General features: G+C 42.0%; 1 protein-coding gene across 1 annotated transcript in view; it reads left to right on the forward strand.

The window, feature by feature from the left end:
• The window catches only part of ADAMTS12 (ADAM metallopeptidase with thrombospondin type 1 motif 12), a 310,224-nt gene that overhangs the window by 155,717 nt on the left and 136,205 nt on the right, over positions 1–18,302 (forward strand). Inside the window, exons 4-5 of the mRNA XM_077894289.1 lie at positions 16,394–16,590; positions 17,330–17,413. Coding sequence (XP_077750415.1) covers positions 16,394–16,590; positions 17,330–17,413 — 281 coding nt within the window. The remainder of the gene's footprint in view (positions 1–16,393; positions 16,591–17,329; positions 17,414–18,302) is intronic.

Raw genomic sequence — 18,302 nt, forward strand, 5'->3', positions numbered from 1 at the left:
AGGGAGAAGCAGGCTCCACGCAGGGAGCCCGACGCGGGACTCGATCCCGGCTCTCCAGGATCATGCCATGAGCCAAAGGCAGACGCTCAACTGCTGAACCACCCAAGTGTCCCCCATCCCTGCCTTTAAATGTGGTTTCTGCCTTCAAAGCACTTATAGGCTAGAGATAGAGATAGACAATGTAAAAGCACTCTAATAAATGTCAAATTACAAGCGTAATAAGTGTGAAAAGGGAGGACATCATGGCATGAGAGCACTACAGCTGTGGGAGATTTACTCCAGTTGGGGAGCTTGGGAAGGGCCCCTGAGGAAGGGACGCCTGAGCTGAGATCTGAAGGAAGACTGGGAGTTAGGAGGAAGGAGAGAGCATCGAGGCAGAATGGACAGCATCTAAATGTGGAGGCCTTAGGGTGGGACAGAGCAGGGTGCCTTGGAGTATCAGAGTAAGGTGCTGGGGATGGAGTTCAGAGAGCCAGGGGCCCCACAAGGAGATGGACTGGAGAATCCGGGAGGCAGGAGAAAAGAGAGATTGGGGTGACGTCAAAAGGAGGGAAGTTCATGGATTCAGGGAAGAAGCTACATGTACATCTTTACTATTCATTACCAGGTTCTGTGGAGGACGCAGCCCTGAAGTAGACGGTGCTGTTAGCCTTCTTTGCAGATGGAAAACCTAAGGCCTTTGCCAACATCATTGAAAACCTACAGATTTCAGCTCACTGGTTGTACTGATCCAACACCAAAACCACCAACTTCTCCAAATCTCAGTAGTACTGTGAGAATATTCTAGGGAAACTCTATGACTTCAGTAGAAATGTGTAGTTGGTTCATTAAAGAAAACAGCTCTTACCTAGGAAGGTTTGGGGGACTGAGGTGAAAAGTAGACCCAGTGCCACTTGCCACTCACAGACACCTCTAGCACAGTTTTTGTACTGGGTATGTTCGCTTGAAGCTCCGTTCTGTCCAGAACCATTAGCTGCTGAAGGGTTCACGTGGATCATACCTTCTGTTTGGCTTACACTCTTTTATCTGTGCCCCTGCATGTCCTCAGAACTTGAAATCACAGAAGATGATCAAAGGATTCAATGGAGGAGCTCAGATGGGCACAAGGATAAGGCATGTATAGATCTTTACAGTCCAACCACCATCGATGCAACGTAATACTGTAGCGAAAGAGAGTATCCTGTAGTGAAGCAGGGCTGAGTCTAGAAGGAAAGCTGGAAGCTGCTTTATACAAATTATTGATACCAATGCCTTTGTTTCCTGGAGTGCCTAGGGGGAGAATGAAGTCCTAGTTATGTGTCAGAATGAACTTTGTGCTCGTTCAGGTTCTGTGAACAAAGTCATTTAGTGTAGCGTTAATATCACTTCTCCTGTGGAATAGGTTATGGGAGACTTTAATCTGTTTTTAGCCATCTGTGAATACCCAGAAAATCCATTTGATCCTGTGCGTGAACTACAAAAATCCTTTAAAGGTTGCCGTTGGTTGTCACTATCCTTTAAGTTGACATTGACAGGAAACCTGAAAAAGAATCATGACAGGGATGTCTGGGGCTTTGTGGCTTTGGGAGATTTTCCATCTTCATTTCAAATGGCTTCAGGCCGACTCTGGAAAAGGTGTTGTGCCTTTGGTTAGGTGGTGTGTATCTTCAAATTTTATCATCACGGATTAGGTCTCTAGTTGGTAAAGGACCTGGAAGACGAGGGTTCCTGTCCTGATTGCCAGGTCTGAGTGTGGTTACTTGGAAGGTCAAGTCTGTGGATTTGCAATCTCAAAGCACCTTTTGCCATGGCCTGGATGAGCTTTTTAATTTTGTTTAATCTTATTTTATATTTTGAACATATAAAAGATGAGGAGAGCTCCTCAGTAACTCTAGACATCCACATTTTGGATAGCTTCTTGACTCAGACCTGCTCCCAGGGCCTGTCCTTGGATAGTGAGGGTGGTTGCCATGCCCTTTTGAGTTTCAAGGGAAGCTCAAAGGAAAGAAGGGGACACTGGTCTGTATGGTCCATAATGCATGCAGGTGGAGCTCTTTAGGTCATACTTAATAAAAGGAGTAATCAGGCAGCCACAGGGCCAACTAGGAAGGAAAAGGAAGAAAGAACAGATTTTGGAAGAGAGCAATGCTCTTGCCTCTCCAGGAAAACCAGAAGGGATGAAGGTTCTAAGGTGGATGGATGTTTAAGAAGCAAAATCTGGAGAAATTCCCCTAGCAGGTGTCAGCCCAGCTGGATCTTTTTTATAAGCTAACTGTATTTGATTTACTTTATCTTCTTTGTATTTATTTATGCACACACCTCTAATTTCCATTCCCGGGATTATATCATGCATGCTGTCACTGTTATGGGCAATTTCCCTTTCCCTACCCTACCTCCATTCCTCAGAGGCTGCTTTTTATGGTGTTAAATCCCCTCAAGCAGGAAACACAGATCATAAGCTCAGAAGGGCTGTCTGAGCCAGAGGAGTAGTGATGAGTCACTGACTAGGATTAGGAATTGGGAGATTTAAATTTACTTTTTTGCTTTTGCTACTATTTTGTGAACTTGGACAAAGAATTTCTTTTATCTTAATGAAGTTTTTGTTGAAATCTTTCTAGATTCACATACAGTTTTAAGATAGAATAGAAAGAGATCCCATGTACTCTTCACCCAGTTTACCCCAGTAAGTATCAGTCAGGTCATTGACATTGACATATCCCAGTGATCTCACTCAGATTTCCCCAGCCTCCTTGTACTCATGTGTGTGTATTTGTGTGCATGTGTGATATTAGTTCTACACAATTTTACTACAGGTGTGGTTTCATGCATCTACCGACATAGTTGAGATACTGAATAGTTCTTTCTCTATGAGAATCCTTCATGTTGCTCTTCAGTGACCACACCACCTTCTCCCCATGGTACTCCCCATCCTTCATTCCTAACCTCAGGCAACCACCAAGCTGTTATAAATTTTCTAAAATTATTTTCATTTTTAAGTGTCCTGTACGTGGAATGATACAGTATGTAACCTTCTGGAATTGGCTTTTTTCACTCAGCATCATTTCCTAGACATTCACCCACGTTAGTTTGTTTCCTTTAGTGCTGAGTAGCATTTCATGATATGTATGTACCACAATTTGTTTAGCCATTCACTTGTGAAAGGACAACTGGACTGTGTCTACTTATTGGTTATTAGAAATAAAGTTGCTCTAAACATTGTGTATTAGTTTTTAGGTGAACATAAGTTCTCACTTCACGAGGGTAAATGCCCAAGATTTCAACTGCTGAGTCACATGGTAAGTGCATGGGTAGTTTTATAAGAAACTGCCCAAGTATTTTCCAGAGTGGCTATACCATTTTACATTCCCACCAGCTGTGTGTAGGTGATCCAGTTGCTCCACATCCAATATCATAAAAGTGATACTGTCGCTATTTTTAAGTTTAGCATTCTTGATAGCTATATAGTGATATCTCATTAATTTTCATCTCCCTTACAAATAATGTTGGACTTCCTTTCATGTATTTTTTTTTGACATCTGTATATCTTCTTCAGTGAGCTTTTTTTTTTGTCTTTTGCTCATTTTTAATTTTATTTTTTGGTTACCATTGAGTTTTGAGAATTCCTTATATTCTTGATACTAAACTTTTGTTAGATATGTGGTTTGCATATATATCCTTCCAGTCTGCAGCACGTCTTTCCATTTTCTTCACACAGGCTTTTTTTTTTTTAAAGACCAATTTGTTGTGACATAATTCACATAAATATAATTCACCCATTTAAAGTGTACAATTCATTGGCTTTTAGTATATGAACAGAGTGGTTCAACCATTACCACAGTCAACTTCAGAATATTTTTGTCACCCCAAAGTGAAGCTCTGTGCTTCACATCAGCAAAAGTTTTATGGATGATCTAAGACTACTTTGCTTAGTCCTAGATCTCAAAGATTTTCTCCTTTAAAAAAATAATTTTATAGATTTATATTTTATCATTAAATCCGTACATTCATGCATTTTGAAGTAGTTTTTGTGCAAGAAGTAAGGCTTAGGTCAAGGTTTCCCATTTGTTTGTTTGGTCTATGGATGACCAATGGCTCTAGCGTCTCCTCCATTGAATTGCTTTGCAACTTTGCCGAATATCAGTTAGGCATCTTCATTTACCTCTGGGTTCTCTATTCTGCTCCATTTGTCTATGTGTCTATACCTCCTACTTTGAGCTTTATAAAATTAAATTGACCTATCTGGAAAACAGGATTAGTAATACCTACTCTCCTACTGCTAGGTTGTCAAGAGAGGCAACTGTGATTGCATAAGGTACGCATTCTTGTTGGAAAGAATAAGTTCACTCATCCCTTTTAAATTCTTCCAGCTTATCCAGTTGGCATTGTTCAGTTTTCATATTCATATGAAACCAGGAACCATGATGACTTACCTCTCTGGTGGACATGGGAAAGGTTCACTTTATGGAGTCTTTGCAGCAAAATTAAAATTTCGTGTCCATCTGCTGCCTTTGTGCAGGCTCTCAGGGTTCATCCCACCATCCCAGTGTGTGTTGGTTTAGAAATACAAGCTCATTTTAATAAGCAAAGCATAATAAAAAGGAGAGCTGATGTCCCCTAATCACTTGGCCAATGAAAATAATTTAGGATTAGGTGGGTTGGAATTATCCAGGCCATTGTGAATTTTTGAAAAGCTGCACCATAGATCCTTCTCTCTGCAGCTTTGTTCATTCTGATCACCCCCTATGCTCTCTTTTCCCTGTCTAGTTACATTCTACCCACCCTGAAAATCTACCTTCCACCTCCAGAAGTTAAGTCTGTTTCATCTGCTAACCAGACAGAGAGCTCCTCAATGAAAGTAAAGTTGATTTTATTCATCTCTCTAATCTCAGAGCCTGGCCCCATGATTGGAAAATACAGCTGCTCATTGAATCCAGCTTTCCATAATCTTTTTCCCTTCCAAATGCTTATCTTCTCTCTCAGTGGTTTTTAATCATTTATTGTTTATATGATTCTATGTTTCTGGCTGATGGTTTTTTTCCTTCTCCAATAAATGAGAAAACATCTTGAGGTTAATAACTATAGTTTCTACTTTACTTTCCCCAGAGAGGCTAATGTAGGCTTGGCATGTTTTGAATACATTCACAATATCTTATGCCTAATTGAATATCACAGTTTATGGGCAGTTCCTGATTTATCATGGTTTGGCTTACAGTTTTTCAACTTTATAATAGTGTGAAAGCAGTATGCATTCAGTAGAAACCATACTTTGAATTTTGAGTTTTGATCTTTTCCTGGGCTGATTCTTTGTCTCTGTCTCAGGACGGAGCTACAGCTCCCAGTCAGCCACCCCATCATGAGGGAAACAGCTGATATGCCTACAAGCTTCTATCCCCACGCAACCATGCTATTTTTCACTTTCAGTACAGTAGTCAATAAATTGCGTGAGATAGTCAATGATTTATTGTAAAATAGGCTTTGTGTTGGCCCAGCTGTAGGTTTGTGTAAGTGCTCTGAGCATGTTTAAAGTAACCTAAGCTAAGTTATGATGTTTGGTAGGTTAGGTGTATTAAATCCATTTTTGACTTAACAATATCTTAAACTTACAGTGCATTTATTGGCACATAACCCCATTGTATGTCAAGGGAGATCTTATACATGTTGAATTTACTACCCCATTTTTAAGAAGAGAAAATTGTAGAGTTTCTATTTCTAAAGCCAGGAAGTTCAAAGCAACATCTGAGAAAAGAGTTACGTGTGGTAAATGTATGAGAGTTGCCTTCTTGGGCAAACAAGGAGTTCAGTGGAAGACTCAGAGGAAAAATTATATGCTTGAAATATAGTCCAACAAAGCAAGGGAATCTACAGAGGACACGTCTCAGGTTGACAATATTAAGCCAAAAAGAGCTGCCTGGAAAACTCGAACAGCCTCTAGAGGGCGGAAGTGGGCAGAGGCATAAGGTTCAGCTTGTCTCACATTGATGGATGGATTGTAGCCTTAGGACAGGAGGAGGAAGTCACAGAGGGCAGGACCAGCCAGGCTGCAGTGACGAGTCCTGGAAAGGGTGAAAGAAATCTTTTAACCTATGTTACTGCCAAACGTTATTTTTTTGTAATGTATTGGAAAATAGAATTTTTGGCTAATTAAAATGTTAGTTTATTTGGAAAAGTCTTACTTTGACAGCTCTACTTGTTGAAATATTAATGCCTTAATACGCACACTTCAGTGATTGTGAACAGTGATTGGTGACTGAGTTCTTTAGGGACCTAAAGTTCACTCTGGGGCTTGTTAATGTGGTGATAGAAAATGCGGTAGGTTGAGTGAATCTGTGTTCACTTCGACATCCACCATCTACCATGGAAATTACACTTTTTAAATTTGTTTTCTAATGGAGGTAAAATCTATATAAAATAAAATGACCATTTTCATTATTTTAAGGGTGCATTTCAGTGGCCTCATGTACATTCACTTTGTTGTGCAGCCATCGCCACTACCATCTCCAGAACTGTTTTTATCTTTCCAAATGGAAACTCTATACCCATCAAGCAATAACTCCTCATACTCTCCCTTCCCTGGCAACCCTTGGCATCCACCATCCTGTTATCTTTACGAATTTGACTACTCCAGGTGCCTCGTGTACGGGTAATCACACAGTATTTGTCCTCTGGTGACTGGTTATTCCACTTAGCATAATGTCCTCAAATTTCATTTATGTTGTAGCAGGTGTCAGGATGCTGAATAACATTCCATTGTACGTATGTGTATACACTGCATTTTGTTTATCTGCTCATCTGTCAATGGACAGGAAATCACATTTTAAATTTTATTTGAAAGATGTACTTATTTATTTTAAAGAGAGAGCGCGCGCAAGTCAGAGGGACAGGGAGAGAGGGAGAGAGAAAACCAAACAGGCTGCACTGAGTACAGAGCCTGATCTCGTGACTCTGAGGTCACCCCTGAGCTGAAACCAAAGGTGGGACCCTGAACTGACTGTGCCATGCCGGCATCCCAGGAGGTCACTTTTTAGAATAAATCTAAGTATCAGAACTATCTGCTCTCTCTCCCTCCTTAAAAAAAAAAAAAAAAAAAAAAGTATGGAAAAAGAATAGGCAAAACCACTTGCTTCTGAATGCTGCTTCCTTGTTTTGCTCTAGTGCATAAGGAACTAAGATATTTTATAAGGCTAGGGCAGGGAGAAAGCATCCAGGCTGGTTTAAGTCATGGCTCTCCTCAGTCAGTGAAATTACATAAGCAAAACTGAAAACAAGAGGAACTGAGGTTTTGACTTGTTACAAACATCATATCTTTAGTTGCAAATAAGATGAAGGAAAACAAAATAACACTTATTATGACTCTGGTATGAGCAGGACCATGCTTGACACTCCCTGCACATTGTAATGCACTCCTTTACAGCAATTCTGTGAGGCAGACTTTAGACAAATAATTAAGGGACTCTGGATTAATAAGCAAGTGTATAGAGCTCTAAATAAGTTCTATACAATAAAAATCGAATGCACAACACATGTAATTCTCAATTTTGTAGCAGCCAAAAATTAAAAAAATAGGTGAAGTGAATTTAAATAATTTTCTTAGCCCAAGGTATCCAGAATACTATTTCAGTTCATAATGTAAATTATTAATGTAATAGTCGACATTCTTTTTTTTTTCATACTAACTCTTTGAAATTCAGGGTTCATTAAGTCAAAACTTCATACCTGTCAGAATGGCTTAAATGAACAACTCAGGAAACAACAGATGTTAGCGAAGATGCAGAGAAAGGATGCAGAGAACCATCTTACACTGTTGGTGGAAATGCAAACTGGAACAGCCACTCCGGAAAACAGTATGGAGTTTCCTCAAAAAGTTAAAAATACAACTACCCTACAGGGCAACCCTGGATGGCTCAGCGGTTTAGCGCCACCTTCATTCAGCCCAGAGCATGATCCTGGAGACCCAGGATCAAGTCCCAAGTCGGGCTCCCTGCATGGAGCCTGCTTCTCCCTCTGCCTGTGTCTCTGCCTCTCTATCTTTCTCTCTCTTTGTGTATCTCATGAATAAATAAATAAATAAAATCTTTTTTTTAAAGAAAAGAACTACCCTACAATCCAGCAATTGTTCTACTAGGTATTTATCCGAAGGATACAAAAACAATGATTCAAAGGGGCACCTGCACCCCAATGTTTATAACAGCAATGTCCACAATAGCCAAGCCATGGAAAGAACCCAGATGTCCATCGATAGATGAATGGATAAAGAAGATGTGATATAAGGCAATGGAATACTAATACTCAGCCATCAAAAAATAAATAAATAAATAAAATCTTGCTATTTGCAAGGACATGGATGGAACTAGAGGGCATTATGCTAAACAAAATAAGTCACTCAGAGAAAGACAAATACCATATGATTTCACTCATACGTGGAATTTAAGAAACAAAACTGATAAACATAGGGGAGGGGAGTGAAAAAATAAAGTAAGATAAAAACAGGGAGGCAAATGATAAGAGACTCTTAACTCTAGGAAACAAACAGGGTTGCTGGAGGGAAGGGTGTGGGGGATGGGGTGCTGGGTGATGGGCGTGAAGGAGGGCAGGTGATGGAATGAGCACTGGGAGTTCTCCACAACGGATGAATCACTAAATTCTACCTCTGAAACTAATAATGCACTGTATGTTAACAAATTTGAATTTAAATAAAAAAGAAAAAGAAATCTAGGGTTTATTTTACACATATAGCACATTTCAGGTTTTCACGTGGCTGGTGGGCTATGTATTGGCCTGTGCTTCCCTGGACCGTAGTGTTCTTTTCATGCTCCAGGAAAGTGTGTTTATCCAGCTAAGTTCAGTGTCTCCCTTCATACTTCATGGATCTCTAGTCCCTTAATGGAAATGCTGGCTCCTATTTTCAAAGCTCTTTGCCACCACATACCTTCACAGAAGAATGACTGGCTGCTCACATAAGAAGGAGGAAAATGTAAACATAAACTTGTACTATTTCCTCTGATTAGTAATTCTAGGATCATTATGCAGCAGCTCGGGAAAGCTGTTCTATGTTAAGACAAATTGTAATATTTTAATAATCTATGATATAAACTGTCTTGTATCTATTCTAGTTTGATATTAGTAGTTTGTGAGGAATCCTGTAGTGTGCATTTGAATGATGTCAGTTTATGTCCACTTTTCAATTTGACCTAAGGAAGCACTACTGGGTTTTGACTGTTGCCTAGGTGTTTGAGAAGCCTAAAGTCATTAAGATAAAATCTAATATCAAAAAATTGGAAGGCAAGTAACTTGTGCAGAAGGAATACTCAGAAAACTTGGGGTGGTTTGGTTAGAGTATAATTAGGGGAGGGTGTGCATAGGTAGATTTTTCTGGTTTTCAGAAATTGAATTGTAATTTTTTTGATGTGCTATTTCAATTTTTAGTAGCAAATGTATATGTAGAGGATCTTAATAAAATTGAGACTTATTTGAATAAAAAAAAATCTTCCCCCACCCTGATCTATTTGTCTTCCTTTGGAGAACCAGAAAACAAACAAACAGACAAATTGGGTCAGATATTTCTCAATAATTATGTAGTGATTGCTGTTGCTAGGGAAGCATTTTCAGTAACTGGAGAGAATAGCCTCAGGCTCCTTGATTAAAAGGACAAACAATAACAAGAAAACTGGAGAAAAAGAACCTCAGAAAAAATGCTATTAAATTATAAATTGTGAAGAAAATAAAAGTAAAGGGCCTTCCCATTTTTTAAAGTTTATCTTTCTAACCATGAAAGTAACAGAAAACACAATAAAGCAGATAAAAGAAAAAAATTACCTCAAATTCCACTTTCTATAGAGGACTTCCAAGAACTTTGAGAGCTGAAGTGGGAATGCCTTGTTATTTTATGTTTCCCTCATCTGTTACAGTCAAGAGAGCACCTTCCTCCACAAGAGTGTTTCCTTTAGGAAACAAAACCTGCCTGCTTTCGATGTGTGCACATCTGTTGTTAGCATTCTGCTTTGGGGATTGGGGCTTGGAGGTGGGTAAATATGTTGAGAAAAATATAGAAGCTGGAATGAATGACAGATGGAGATCAGATTAGACTCACTAGAATTAGAATACTTTTTTTTTGTTTGTTTTATGTAATGCCCTGTGTGACACCCCAGCCCCACAAATAAATATTAAGTGAGTGGATCCATATACTCATTCAGCAGACACATACCACATGTCAGAAGACACCAGGCTCAGTGCTGAGTCTTGAGTTACATAGGTGACCAAGACACCAATCCAGTTCCTCCTTGTAAAGAAAGGCTCCCACCCCCCCACCCCCCACACCACTGCTTCCACCGAGGGAGATGCTTTCCAAACTAGCAGGATGACCCAGGTGAAAGATTAAATGAAACAGAGCTTGGAGCTAAGAGAAATAAGTGGCAAATCCATGTATTTGCTACATTTGAGAACAGTTAAAATCCTGCCTTTGATTCACAACAGTAATAATATCATTTTGATCTTTACGAGAAAAAAAAAGCCAACTGCAATCTCACTTTTTGGCATTTGTCACAAGAGCAAACCCATCCATGATGGCAGCAGATATAATGTCTTCTAGGATTATAATTTATGTTTTCTGAGTTCCCCAGCCTTGAATTACTTTGTCAAGTGTGTGATGTCCAGGGAGGGTTAAGAAAAAAAAAAATGCTATATTCAGTGCCTTCAGTGACTTTAGACTATTTAGGAAATAGATTCTTATAACACACCGGGAAACTCTATACTCTGTAGCATTTCCTATTCTATAAAAACATTTTTGTAAACTGAATACACTATTTTGTAAATATAATGGGGCTGAATTTCACCATGAAAAAAAAAAAAAAGCTCTGAACTCTGGGTTTTAAGAGTCCATGTGTGGGTGACTGGAGACAAGTTTATGAACCCACAGAAAGTAGACTGCTGGAAGGAGACATCTACATAAAGCTGAAACTCAGAAAAAGTGTCATTCTCAGTGAAGAGATATATTAGAAACCAAACCAAACCAAGCCACAACAACAACAACAAAATATCACACACAGGAAAACTGTTAAGGAAATGCACTTCTTTTGGTCTAGATGGAGGAGGCCCATGTATGCTAGGAGAAAAAGAGAACATTTTGATACCTATAAGAATATAAATATCATACTTATAATAAACCAGAATGCAAGAAGTTGTATTGTCATGAAATTAAGCATTACGTAGAGTATGTAAATATGCACATTACATATGTCTGTATGTAATATGCCCATAGCCTGTCTATATGATCATATGTAAATATGGGCCCTTTCACCTTCTTTAAAAATTATCTCATTGGGGTAGAGTTTTTGTTTTGCTATCTGCTCAAGGATGGGACAGTTGGCTCCTCGGGTCTCTGTGATACATCTGTCCAATCAGTGTGCTCGGAGATTTCTCTACTCTTCACTTGCAGCTTGACTACTGCCTTGCCAAGTCTTGCCAAGTTAACATTTATTACTCAGCATATCCATTTTCCGAGGGACTCTGGAGGTGCAGAAGAGCTTAGATCTATTAATGCCCTGGAGCCCAGTTGGTGAAATGAAATACCAGGCAGTTGTGTGTCATCTAGGAGGTAGCAGCCTCAAAGTAGCTGGCTGTTCCCGTTCTTCCTAACAGACATGCTCAGCCTTTTTGATGACCGTGGGGAATGTTAATAGTCAAACCAGCAGGTATTACCGAGAATTTTCTTGCTTCATCTAAAAGTACATATGAATTGACGTTCCCAACATGAATAATGTTTTCTTCCCCTCTCCACGATACCTTGGTACCTTCAGATCTGTTAAAAAGATCATACACAGGGCTCATGGCATTGTGTCCCCCGGAACACCAGTTGGCATAGAGCTTTTCTGAACATGCTATTTCTGGAAGCCTTGATTTAAGCTCAGGTGGTGATCTCGGGGTCTTAGGGTTAAGCCCCGAGGGGGGCTCCGTGCTTACCGTGGAGCCTGCTTGGGATTCTCTTTCTCCGTGTCCCTCTGCCCGCCCCCCTCCACCCCTCCAGCCCTCTCCTGCACGCATGGACTCCTGTCTCTCAAATGAATCTTTAAAAAAAAAATCCTTTTAAGTGCTGGTCTGCTGCTTATTGGCTGTTAGACTTTGAACAAATTCTATAATCTCTCTGAACCTCATGTTTCTTATTTTTAAATGGTGATAATAAGACTCATCTCACATAGCTATTGAGAACTAACTAGCAAATGATCAAATAAAAAAAAAAATTGTTGACCTCAGGCTGGGTCCTGTCCGCCATCGCGTTGTCGCGGACCCGCTGTGTTTCAGGACCTCCCTCCTGCGGTGGCAGCCAGGTGGCCGTCAGGGGCCTGGGTCTCCTCTGTCCAGAGGCTGTGCTGTGTGGCCCGAGAAGATTAACCTGAGAGGATCCGCCTGAGGGAAGCTGGGCCTCGAGTCTGGCAGTAGGTGCAGGTAACGGCCAGTTTCCAGTTTCACGGGTGAGGCGGGAACCCTTCCCTGTGAGGAATCTGCACCAGGCGGGAGGAGAGTCGAGGTGGGGGGAGCGAGTGAGACGGGGAGACAGGGCCTCGAGCAGGCACCTCGGGGAAGACGTGGCTTCGCTGCCCTGCTGCAGCCCCGGGCGTGCCGCCACACACCCCTCAGAGTCCGGGGAGCGGTGCCCTTCCCTGGGTCTTCTCTCCGTGTTCACTTTCCTCGGTCCCTGGAAGTCCCAGAGCAAGTCCCAGGGCAAGCTCGCCCCCGCCATGCTTCAGGCCCGGCCGCAGACCCCTGCGACCCCGGACCCCGAGTGTGAGAGGCCGGCGGGCCACAGCTCCAGGCCCTGCTACCTGGGAAAGCTCTAAGAGCTGCCTGAAGCATACGGGGTTTGAGGAAGGGAAAAAGGAGTCAACTACTTGTACTTCCCAGAGACCTGCCGGCCGTCTGCTCTGTCGGTGCAGGGGTGCCCCACACAGCCCCCGGGTGCCGCACGGATGGCTGCCCTTCCTTGGCTTCAGGCCTGGGAAAGTCCGTCCTGGGTCAGGGCTGGAAGTTGTCCTGGATGCTTGAAGGAAATTTGTCTGGGAAAAAGCTCAATAGGTAATACGCGCCTTTTCAGTACTGGCTTTCTGGAAACAATGTCTCACCTCTCTTGTATAATCCAAATTGGCCATTTGACTAGATTTCACCCCGTGAAATAAATGTTTCACAGTTTCGGTGTAGAGAATTCTTTAATTGAAATAAGTCATCCCAGAGGGAAAAGGAGATAGCTCTTGCAATTCTGTATTTGTGATTCCTAAATTGTTTCCAATTCATCTTCAGTTTTTCCTTCACCCGTGCATCAAGCACTTATTGGGCACCACTGTTCACCAGGCATGGTATTAGGCACTTGGTACAAAGCTAAAAGAGATGGCCTTCTGGCCCTATATGTGTTACAGCCTCACTGGACAGCCCCTTGAGGAGCAGGAAGCTATAAGAGTCTGGAAGGTTCTCAGTGTGAGGCCTGCCCAGAAGCCATCCAAGCCCAGAAGAGGGATCTCTGAACAGAGTGTATGTGGTTAATGGACAGAGTTGTGTCCTCCCAAATTTCCTGTGTTGAAACTCTCACCTCTCATGTGACTGTAGTTGGATAAAGGGCTTTTAGGAGGTACCTAAGGCTATATGAGATCATAGGGTGGGGTCCTAATTCACCAGGATTGGTGGCCTTATTAGAAGAGGATGAGAGAGAGATCTGTCCACATGCACACATTGACGAAAAACCATGTCAGCAGACGCGGGAGGGTGGCCATCTGCAACCAGGAAGAGCACTCTCACCAGAGCCTGACCTCACTTGGCATCCTGATCCTAGACTTACAGCTTCAAAGACTGTGAGAAAATAAATTTCTGTTGTTCAAGCTATGGTATTAGTTATGGCAGCCTGAGCCAACTAAGACAGTCTGTGTGTGTTGGGGGGTGACAGGGTCAGGGGAGCTTTCTAGAACTGTTGGCATTTCACCTGCCCCTGGAGAACTGTCTGGCTTTGTCACCAGACCTTAAAGACAAACGTGTAGGGCTGGCTTCTTGTACAATCTAAAATTTTTGAACAGAAGCATTTCCTCGTGAAGTCTGGGATGGCTTCTTGAGGACCCGACAAAGTCAGTACAATCCTCTCCTACTTGGTCCCATCAGAGCCCAGATTAAATCCTACCACGTCTGCAAAGCTTCTGGCACTATCCATAATAGAACAGACATCTCTCTCCTTGGGAATTATTCAAAACCCAATGACATTTTCATTAGCACGAGGATCTGGCTTTGAGCAAGTGCTTAGTGTAGGTCTTACTGAAAATTTTAGGTTGATACGTGTCTTTACCAGACTGCATTCTCGTTTCCACATTTCTTCCTGCGTGTGCATGTACTGAGGACTCATCTGACTTGTTTGCTGGAAAGAATGGAAATAACTCGATGGGCTTTAAAGGTATCTTTTTTTCCTTTAAACTCTGTCGCTCAATGTTGAGGAGATAAAAGGTGGAAGAGGAAGGGTAAAGGCAGAGACGTGGGATAGGAAAGGACTGGGAGAAGCAGAGAGATCACCTTTACCTACCAGTATCACCAGTGCCAGCCCCTGCCAGCTCCTAACCCTTAGACACCTGAGGCCTGAGAGGAGTGGCGCCCACAGGCCTGTGGCACAGGGTCCTGCTTTAAGGAACAAGCTGCATATTGCACCCTCTGTGCCGACTGCAGCGAGCCAGTGGAAGCCTCTGTGAGGGGACCCTCACCAAGAGGGGGTGTGAGCCTCTAGGGCCAAGTGAAGGGGCTTATGGAGAGCACTGAGCACTCCTGCCGCTTGGAGGGAGGTCCCCCCCTCCACAGGGCAGAGACAGGAGGGACTGAGAGAAGGAGATCGCACCTAACCAGGTTGATAGGATTCCTCTTCTTGGCCTGGTCTGCTGACAGCCCTTCAGGACACAGGACCCACATGATTTCAAGTGTGGCTTGCTCCCTGGCTTGCACAGAGAGATTTGGAAATACAGTCTTGAAACGCTCCCATGAGCTTCAAGAAGAGGGTGACAGATGGCAGGATACGTAGGATGCAGAGTTAGAACCCATTGATAACATCTCTGGAGAGTTCTTAGGGAAAGCATACTTATCCATGCAAAGCCGGTGAAGAAGGAAAATAGGCCATTCCACAATGGACAGATGAGAGATCGACCATCTCCTCATTTTCAAACTTCACAGGACTTCCCTTCAAGGCTAACACAATCCTGGGTTATTTGACAAAAGTATACCTTAATGATTTTCAAGTAAAGCTCATAAGTGAATTTGGAATCATTTAGACCTATTATTATGTCTCTCTGTTTTTTATTTGTTTATTTATTTATTTATTTATTTATTTGGGGCAAATACTCCTAAGTGTGTTCTAACTTCATATAGACAGTGAAACTGAGGCACTAGGAAGGGTTACATAGCAAATCAGCCCTACCTTTATACCTTTCTGAAGTATATGCAGCTTTTCCAGCTTACGTGTTCTCCAGATGTATGCCTGTTTACTCTCCAGGAGATGATGTGGCGTATATGCAACATATATGATTTTAGGACATAAAAAACCCTTGGTGGGATGAGCACTGGGTGTTATGCTAAATGTTGGCAAATTGAACTCCAATTTAAAAAATTAAAAAAAAAAAAACCCTGGATCTTTTAGACCTTATGGACTGTGTGACTTAGGGGAAATTCTTGAACAAATTCTTGAACTTGAATGCATTTTGAACATTAATTTCCACATGTGCAAACCAGAGATAGAAGTACGTCCCTCACAAACATTATATGGTCTCATTCATTTGGGGAATATAAATGACAGTGAAAAGAAATAGAGGAGAAGGGAGAAGAAATGGGTAGGAAATATCAGAAAGGGAGACAGAACACGGAAGACTCCTAACTCTGGGAAACGAACTTGGGGTGGTGGAAGGGGTGGAGGGTGGGGCGTGGGGGGTGACTGGGTGGCGGGCACTGAGGGGGGCACTTGATGGGATGAGCACTGGGTGTTATTCTGTATGTTGGCAAACTGAACACCAATAAAAAATAAATTTATTATTAAAAAAAAAGAAGTACGTCCCTCAAATGTTCATGAGGATAAACAACCCAGCATTTTAAAACCTAGTACACTGCTTTGCTGAATAATTTAGAGGAGGAGGAGGAGAGAAAGTTCCCATTTTCAATTGTAACATCTTTTTAATAGTGAAGGACCTAGTTAATGAAATAGATAATCATTATTTCAAAGAAGTGCTTTCAACCTCTCTACAAGATGCAAATTCCAGTTAACGTGGCCATAATCATCCTCATTGGCCCCTCTTCCCCTTCAGACATGTATCTAAGAACATTGCATTTAAACATAGCTTAAACTATGGCCTTGCATCTTCAAAACGTATATGAGAGATACATAGAGTTTGCCCACTGTTTTCTGTTTAATGTTTAGACGGCCTTGCCACCTCCCAGAAGCTGGAGCGACAGCGGGAGAAGTGGGAGAGGAACCACTGGCCCAGGAAAGGTCTGTCTCGGCGTTCCATCAGCAAAGAGCGATGGGTGGAGACGCTGGTGGTGGCTGACACGAAGATGATCGAGTATCATGGGAGTGACAATGTGGAGTCCTATATCCTCACCATCATGAACATGGTATGTCAGACTCTGGAGTAGGGAGAGGCAGCTGGCAAACAGGTGTCACCTTCCAAAAATCAGAGACCTTTTTTTGTTCTTTTCATATATATGTTTACACACACACACACATATATGAATCTGTTCCCTGCCTAAATGAGGAAGGATGGAAATTCAGGGCCAATTTGTCTGTTTTTAAAAAAATGTATATCCTAGGGAAATTTGGAATTTGTCACATATCTCCTAGTAGGTATTTCTCGAGTGACTCAATCCTTGTAGTGTGAGTTTATCTCACCAATTATGTTAGCGCACAGATAAGTAAATTGAGGCAAAGAATTAGAACATGATTTCCTTAAGGTAATTAGAATAAAGTTAATGACTCTGATTCCAACCTTCCCTTTTGCATTCTTGATGTTTCTGCCTTCTCAGAGAAAGTATTAGTCTTTTTGAGTTGGGGAAAGGTATTTGCCTCAGGAACTGATAATAAAAGAAAGACCTGGGTCAGCGAAAGGGTCAAAGAGAAGAAAAGCACCAGCTCCTCAAGCACACAGATGGTCAGTCACATTGGGAAGGTGGCCTTTAAGTATCATAATGTGGATTGGACCAGGGGCATCTCTCACTCCTTGTTGTACTCGGCCCAGAATTTCTGACCTCTAAGATGACATTTCCTCTAAGTGCATCACAATGCCATTTCCCCCTTCTCTGGCATTTATCTGTTACTTATACATGTGAGCTCATGGTTTTCCATTTCTGACTCTAGGTCACTGGGTTGTTCCATAACCCAAGCATTGGCAATGCAATTCACATTGTTGTGGTTCGGCTCATTCTCCTTGAAGAAGAGGAGGTAAGGAGGAGTTTTTCTCCACTCTTCTGACCTATATCCTTACTCGCCCTACCTCCTGTTTTCAGGAGAGCTCTTGATAGATAAGAAAGGGGCTACCAGGAAAGTGTTTAGAAACCCATTGAGAAGGAAAATAATATTTTTATAGTATTTTCTTGGGAATTCTGTGCTATCAAGTGGAAGATGGAGGATGTCTCTGAGATATATATGTCATTAGAATTACCTGACAGTCATTTCATCTAGTAACACACAGATCAGATTTACAGCAGTGACTTAGAATGTTCCACAGTGAAAAAGACTGAATCACGAAACGGTTGCATGGTTTCAGTAAAAGTTAGGAGACACATGGAAATGTGGAACGCTTTATACTGTTTATTTACCTCATGCATATTAACACATATCCCTCAACTCCGGGCTGTCTTGTCTCTCTGTACGTTTATCCTCGGGAATGTCATCTGTTCTCAGAGCCTTACAGGTCTTCTACATGCTGAGATTCTCAATCGCTCTTTCAAACCTGGACCTCTTACTTGTGCTCCAGACTCACATCCAGTTGCCTATTTGACATCTCACCCTGGATGTGTCAGAGCCCACTCAGACTTGCAAACTCAGTAAGTCCACAGCAGCATTCTTGATTGCTCCCTGCCCAGATCGTCTCCTTTCTGCCTCCCCTCCATTCTCCAACCCTCCATGTCACCCATCTCGTAAATATTGCCATTGCACCATGGCATACGCCTTGGAGTCATTCTTGAATCCCCCTTTTCTTATCTTCCACAGTCAACAGCAAGACCCACAAGGCTGCCTTCAAGATACATCTCAGGACCACCCACTGTTCATCATCTCTACAGTCGTTACGTTGCTTTAGGCCTTATTGTCATCTTATTGCAGTGAGCTC

The sequence above is a fragment of the Canis aureus genome, chromosome 4, assembly GCF_053574225.1.
Source record: "Canis aureus isolate CA01 chromosome 4, VMU_Caureus_v.1.0, whole genome shotgun sequence".
Taxonomy (NCBI): Eukaryota; Metazoa; Chordata; class Mammalia; order Carnivora; family Canidae; genus Canis; species Canis aureus.